At 41.0% G+C, this 7,500-nt stretch overlaps 1 protein-coding gene across 1 annotated transcript in view; it reads left to right on the forward strand.

The window, feature by feature from the left end:
* Positions 1-7,403, forward strand: part of LOC138000845 (uncharacterized) — a 16,997-nt gene extending 9,594 nt beyond the window's left edge. Inside the window, exon 2 of the mRNA XM_068847514.1 lies at positions 1,550-7,403. Within this exon, the coding sequence (XP_068703615.1) occupies positions 1,579-5,403 (3,825 nt within the window). The 5' untranslated portion in view covers positions 1,550-1,578 and the 3' untranslated portion in view covers positions 5,404-7,403. The remainder of the gene's footprint in view (positions 1-1,549) is intronic.
* Positions 7,404-7,500: the final 97 nt, after the last annotated feature.

Below are 7,500 nucleotides of genomic sequence, written 5' to 3' on the forward strand. Positions count from 1 at the left end.
AAATCTTAACAAGGGGCCTTAGAGAATAAAAAAAAGGCAACTAAACGCTTACAAATGTTAACGTTCCTAGCTAGCCTTACCGACAAAAGAAGGCTGTTCTACAGGACGTCTGGGGCTGCAACCATAAACGCGCGATCACCCGTAGCTTTTTTCGTTCTGAACCGCAGACTAACTAACAATATGTCGATTGATAGTGTGAGGCCGGTAAGATTGAAACTAGATTCATACGATAACTAGGAGCTAAACCCTTAAGTATCTTCATTGTAATAAGAAAAAACTTTAAATCTATAGTCAAACGCACTGGTATCCAATGAAGTTACCGCAGCAAGCGGGTAATATGTAATACTCAGGCGCGCAGTAAACTAACCGTGCACTTGTATTCATAACTCTTTGAACTTTCCTAAGCTATAACAATAGTCCAGCCTACTTGTAATGAAAGCGTGGACAAGCCTTTCAGTGGATTCACGTGCACACGAAATAAGTACTTTCTAATATGCCGGATATTGTACAGGCAATAAAAAGCATTAATACAAACCTTAGTTTCATGAGTGGACATGTCCAGATGAGAATCAAACCAAGCGCCCAAGTTGCGCACTGAAAAGATGGGAGTTACCTCGGCTTGATCAACCTTAATCTTGTCAACAGACACCTCCTCCTCCCCTCTCAGGGGAACTATTTACGTTGTATCGTTTCCTCAGACACAATGCGTAGGTGTTTTGACCACAGCTTACCCTTTTAAATCAAACAAATCGATCGTCGTTACTTATGATTCAGAGTCTACTGAAGGACAAAAGTATATAATTTCAATCGGTCACATGAATAATAGTCATGACTCGGCGCTTATTAAAACCATCTCAAGAAGTAGTTTCTCGTTTTGTAACGTCCCTGCTACGCACGAACCGTAGCTAAATTACCGTAACCATACTTCAACATCTCCCTTCCCCTCGGCATCATTTCTACTATTTAGTTTAAGGTAAAGGTAAAGTCTCTGTTACGAGTCTAGAATGGCCCATCAGGCCGGCGCTTATCACCGGTTTCCGTAGCATGAAGCGACTCGGAGTATTTATACTCCCCCGTGGATGGGATGCTAGTCCATCGCAGGGTTACCCCCAGCATTACGCCGGTACCCATGAGCACCGTGAGAGTAAAGTGTCTTGCCCAAGAACACCACACAATGTCCCCGGCCAGGCCTCGAACTCGGACCACTCGATCCGGAGTCGAGCGCATTAACCATGAGGCCACCGCGCCTCCCACACTATTTAGTTAAACTAGTTTATAATTGCAGGCCATTTAAAAGAGCTCAAAACAGTCTTTCTTTAAAGACGAGGCAAAATGCCGAATGTTTGTGATTATAATCTCATCAGTGTTACATATTAAGAATATAAAAGAGTACTTCAACTCTGGCTCTCTTTGAAAAGAGGTCAGTGAAGTTAACCTTTCATGTTCTTTTAGTTTTTATACTTCATACTATTACCGAGGAAACAATTGTTTTAAATATATTAAAGCAACCTCTTACAGCACATTAACTTTGAAAATTGTTTCCAACAAGGACTGATTGAAAGCTGAGCATCGCTGATCATGGCGACTGGTCCGGAATACACCGAGGGACAGCTGAATTACTTCAGGATCTGCTTCATCACCACAAACGTAATACCTGAGGGTCTTCGGACAATCTTTAAACAACAGTGGGACAATCGCTACAAGACGACACTGGGAGAATGGAAAGACAACCCCCAGAATGGACTGAACTTCAAAAACCAGGAGTTGCCACGAACCCAAGCAAGAAATAAAAAGTATTTAGCAACCATAGTTAATGGAAACAGAGCAGAATGGGACTGCACCATGCTCTTTTACGCAATCCTTTACTCCGATTGTATCGGGAGCACTTTAAACGCCACGATTGAATCAAACGTGGATGCTCTAAGAATTTTTCGTAATCAAGACTTCGCTCATTTGCCACAGGGCCAGCTCACAAAGCTAGCGTTCCAAAATGCCATAGGAAAAGTCTCGGTGGCATTTCTGGCACTTGGCCTGTCCGATGTGAACATTAAGGACATTAGAAACCAAACGAATTTTCCAACAAACGAGTTGACCAAAGTACTCCAACAAGTTAAAGATCTGGAAGACGAACTAAAAGAAACAGAACAGAATCGAAAAGTCCTTCAAGAGCAGTTGCAGAGTGAGGCTCCTCCATTTTGCGTTATCCCTCCCAAGCCATCGCACGAAATTGCTGGACGAGATTGTGAGGTGGAAGAAATAGCTCAAAAGGTAAAGCGACTAAAGGAAGCCAACGAAAACCATCTGAGTTACCTTTACATCTCAGGAAACTCGGGAAGCGGCAAATCTCAGTTGAGTGCTCTGGTTGCGGAGAAATGGTTTGAGGAAGAAACAAAGGTCGCAAATGTAAAGGCATTTGTAATGACTCTAAATGCGCAAAACCTCGATTCAGTCTTCGAGTCTTATGTTTCTTTTGCTCGAAATCTTAAATGTCCGGAAGATGCAGTGTTGCAGAATCTTAAAAATAAAGATATGGAAACAAAGGAGAAGATCACAAACATGAAGTCCTTAGTTAGTACCAAAGTGGAGCTTTACTCTTCCTGGCTGTTGATAGTGGACAACGTCGTGAGTTTACATGAAATAAGTTGTCATTTGCCAGAAAGGGGAAGTACGAAATGGCGTAACGGTCAAGTGTTAATAACATCCCAAGACACCGCTGCTATACCTTCAGAAACGTCTTTCATTCGTCACATATCTGTGAGCAATGGCATGAGGTTATATGACGCGATTTCTTTTTTAACCTCCATCTCTGGCATCGATGACGATGACACCGCAAAAGAAGTTGTGCAGGCATTAGATTATCAACCCCTTGCCTTAGCAAGCGCCGCCACGTTTGTCCAACAAGTACGAGAAACCAAATCATCCTCTAACTTTGGCTGGAAAGATTATCTACAGAAGCTTTCCAAAGGTCAGCGCTCTAACACTGAGGCCTTCCTTGCCAAATCAAATCCAAGCTATCCAAACTCCATGACCGCCGCGATTTCATTGGCCGTTGACCGTGTGATGTCATCTGATAAGGTTTTAAATCACGCATTCCATTTCATTTCTCTCTGCGCTCAGCAACCATTAAACCTGGAACTTTTGATCAACTACGTTCTGAATTTCCAGAACAAAAACGATAGTAGCGCAGCAGACGAACTTAATGATGCAGATATTGTTGGTTTGAGGATTCGAAAAAGCTCACTGTTTTTACTTGAAGAAGACGGCAGTGACGTCTTCGTTCGTGTTCATGGGATTGTGAGAGATGTTATCCAAAGAAAAGTTGCTGAAAAATATTTGGAAACTGAGAACCTTAAAGTTCTTGATGGGGTTATTACGTCTTTTTACCAATTTGCATTTGATAAAGGCCTTTTTAGTTTAGATTCCGTCACAAAAAGCTTGCACTTGGTGGCGCATTTAAGATGCCTAATAATGGATATTGTAAATGCTATGGAGGCAGAAGACATATCTAAGCTTAGCAAAAATAATAATTTAAGCGTGAAATATTATCCACATTATTTTATCAAGTTGGGAAATATCTGTCTTTTTCATTGTGATTATGGTACAGCCAAAACATTTGGCATTCACGCTCTTAATTTGAGTAACCATAACGATGTTTTTGAAGGAGAGGTCGAGAAAGCCAATGACCAGCCTGGTTCTCAATGTGTCGATGCCGCAACATGTTTTGACTATTTGGGTGATGTACTAAGAAACCAAGGTGACTTTTCTGAAGCAAAAGATTATTTTGAGCGTGCTCTTGCTATTCGCGAAGAAGAGCTTGGTTCTCAGCATATCGATGTAGCAACAACTTTAAACAATTTGGGTAATGTACTTCGTGTCCAAGGCGACCTGGAACAAGCAAAAGATTACCATGAGCGTGCTCTTGCTATTCTCGAAGAAAAGCTTGGTTCTCAGCATATCGATGTCGCAAAAACGTTTAACCATTTGGGTTGTGTACTTTTTGATCAAGGCGACCTGGAGCAAGCAAAAGATTATTATAAGCGTGCTCTTGCTATTCGCGAAGAAAAGCTTGGTTCTCAGCATATCGATGTCGCAACAACTTTAAACAATTTGGGTTGTGTACTTTCTGAACAAGGCGACCTGGAGCAAGGAAAAGATTATCATAAGCGTGCTCTTGCTATTCGCGAAGAAAACCTTGGTTCTCAGCATATCGATGTCACAACAACTTTAAACAATTTGGGTTCTGTACTTTTTGCTCAAGGCGACCTGGAGCAAGCAAAAGATTATTATAAGCGTGCTCTTGCTATTCGCGAAGAAAAGCTTGGTTCTCAGCATATCGCTGTCGCAACAACTTTAAACAATTTGGGTAATGTACTTCGTGCCCAAGGCGACCTGGAACAAGCCAGAGAGTATCATGATCGTGCTCTTGCAGGCGACCTGGAACAAGCAAAAGATTATCATGAGCGTGCTCTTGCTATTCACGAAGAAAAGCTTGGTTCTCAGCATATCGCTGTCGCAACAACTTTAAACAATTTGGGTAATGTACTTCGTGTCCAAGGCGACCTGGAACAAGCAAAAGATTATCATGAGCGTGCTCTTGCTATTCACGAAGAAAAGCTTGGTTCTCAGCATATCGCTGTCGCATCAACTTTAAACAATTTGGGTCGTGTACTTTTCGATGAAGGCGACCTGGAGCAAGCAAAAGATTATTATAAGCGTGCTCTTGCTATTGGCGAAGAAAAGCTTGGTTCTCAGCATATCGCTGTCGCAACAACTTTAAACAATTTGGGTAATGTACTTCATGCCCAAGGCGACCTGGAACAAGCAAAAGATTATCATGAGCGTGCTCTTGCTTTTCGCGAAGAAAAGCTTGGTTCTCAGCATATCGCTGTTGCATCAACTTTAAACAATTTGGGTTGTGTACTTATGGATCAAGGTGACCTGGAACAAGCAAAAGATTATCATGAGCGTGCTCTCGCTATTCACGAAGAAAAGCTTGGTTCTCAGCATATCGCTGTCGCAACAACTTTAAACAATTTGGGTAATGTACTTCGTGCCCAAGGCGACCTGGAACAAGCCAGAGAGTATCATGATCGTGCTCTTGCTATTCGCGAAGAAAAGCTTGGTTCTCAGCATATCGCTGTCGCAACAACTTTAAACAATTTGAGTAATGTACTTTCTGATCAAGGCGACCTGGAACAAGCAAAAGATTATCATGAGCGTGCTCTTGCTATTCACGAAGAAAAGCTTGGTTCTCAGCATATCGCTGTCGCATCAACTTTAAACAATTTGGGTTGTGTACTTTTTGATCAAGGCGACCTGGAAGAAGCAAGAGAGTATCATGAGCGTGCTCTTGCTATTCGCGAAGAAAAGCTTGGTTCTCAGCATTGTTGCAATGTTTTATGACTGGATGTATTACTGTACGCTACATCCAAGGTGACCTGAGACAAGAAAAAGAGTATTTTGATGTCGTCTTCACCATCTTTTATAACGGCTTCCCTTATTTGCGTCAAGGAATTCATAATACCTAGAAATTGCCAATTCCTAGGACCAAACCATGCCTAATCGCAAGCAAAATGTGTAGTACATCACAAGATCATCACAAAGGCAGTTAATCCTAAATTACTGGAGAGTTGGAGGAGGGACGGCTGTACATGATGAATTTTTTTTCATTCTAACTGAGTGACAGATACAATTCGATCGTTAGTTTGATAATAAAGGGTATTTACATTACTATTAAATTCTCAACCTCGGATAATGCATTTCGCGTGCTCTGATTGGTTCACTCAATCTCGGTTATCAGCTCATATACCTTAGTTTGACCTTATTTAACAAATAAAGAAGCCTTGACTGTGCTCTGTTCTGTTGTAAAGCACGCAGGAAACGGCTAGAGCACGAAAGAAGTGTAGGGGGAAACACGAGCCGATAGGCGAGTGTTTCTCCCTACTTCTTGAGTGCTCTAGCCGCTTCCTAAGTGCTTTACAACAGAACAGAGCACAGTCAAGGCTTCTTTATTTGTTTTATGATAAAAAACAAGTAATTTTCTTCAAAAATTCTACTTTATTTTCAAAGCGCGCGCTGCTTGTGGTGAACTGAGATGTCGTCAGCACAGTGCTTTATACTCTGATAAAGCACGCTACTTTGGACCAATCAGCGCGCTTGTAAGAATGTTTAAGATTATTTGATTGGTTAATGAAACAAAGGCTTGTCAAAACATCAATCAACTGGAAAATCACACAAAATTAGAATTTATGGAAAAACAAGTGCCTCAATGTTCGGTTTCAGTCCGTAAAAAACAGCAAAAAAGAGGATCTAAATGATTAAGTTCAGTGAAAACCGGCCGAATTGTTGCCCATGAAAACCTGCACGTTTCCGACATGACAACTGGAAAACAAACTCTTCATTGCTTGCGGCTGGAATCTGAAAACCTGTTGGGAATTTTGTAAATGAAGAACTCCAGCGTGAGGACTTTCTGAGCTTGAAAGAACTGCTGGACCGGGCGACGGTTGAGGTCTTCCATCCAAAGCACTTGACAGAATATCTGGCAAGCCTTTAACTGACAGCTTCAATAATACCCAAGGTAAAATTCGGAAATTCATCTGCCATTTCTGCGAATGATGGCGTGGGCTTTCGTTTGTTCCGTGCTTTGTACTCTCATAAAGCACGCTGTTTAAACCAATGAGAACGCGCGTTATATAGAAACTTTATTATAAATGGTAAATGATTGCGCTAAGCGTTGCTAAGCTAAAAACGTTTTCGCCGGAAAGCGAAATTTCTCTCTGAATAAAGCCAAAACTGAAAAAAAAAGCTCTTTTTGTACAAACTTTGGATCATTAGAAGTACGCGAAAAGGCAAGAAATGTGTTTGTGATTTGCCTACGTCTGACTGACCACAAGGTATTATACAACATCGCATCATCATCAAGTTTTTTCGATTCCACTCGGATTTTTTCTCTTTTTTCGCTCGTATTTCGTACTTCGAAATTTTTGGAGTTTAAGGAATTTAATAAAACAATTATTCCATTCGCGTTTGTTGGATATGAGACTGGTTATAGCCAACTCGGCGCTTCGCGCCTCGTTGGCTATTTACCATCTCATATCCAACGCGCGCGCTCATGGAATAATTGTTTGATAAACCTTAATCGAGCCATTGTAAATTCTGGAGAGATTACAAGGACGAAAAATTGTATGGCAAATGAAATGAAAGCGTGATATTTCGTAGAGTAATAAATACGTTCCAAATTACAAGATGGTCACTTTTTAATTTAGAAACAGAATCAATACTAATTGGAGCGACAGTCGCTGTATTGGGGTTTACAGAAGCATATCATTTTAAAGTGATTTTTTAGTTTTTATTGCTGTCTTCCCAAAGTTCTGCTATGAACTCCATAAAAAGGTGGATTTGTAATGTCTTTTATAGTGAAGTAATGAGAAAATGACTGTTTAATTGATGAGGTTGCATGTCGTTTTTTGTTGTAGCAGTGAGACATTACAGCTGATTATC

This window comes from Montipora foliosa, chromosome 1 (genome assembly GCF_036669935.1).
Source record: "Montipora foliosa isolate CH-2021 chromosome 1, ASM3666993v2, whole genome shotgun sequence".
NCBI lineage: Eukaryota > Metazoa > Cnidaria > Anthozoa > Scleractinia > Acroporidae > Montipora > Montipora foliosa.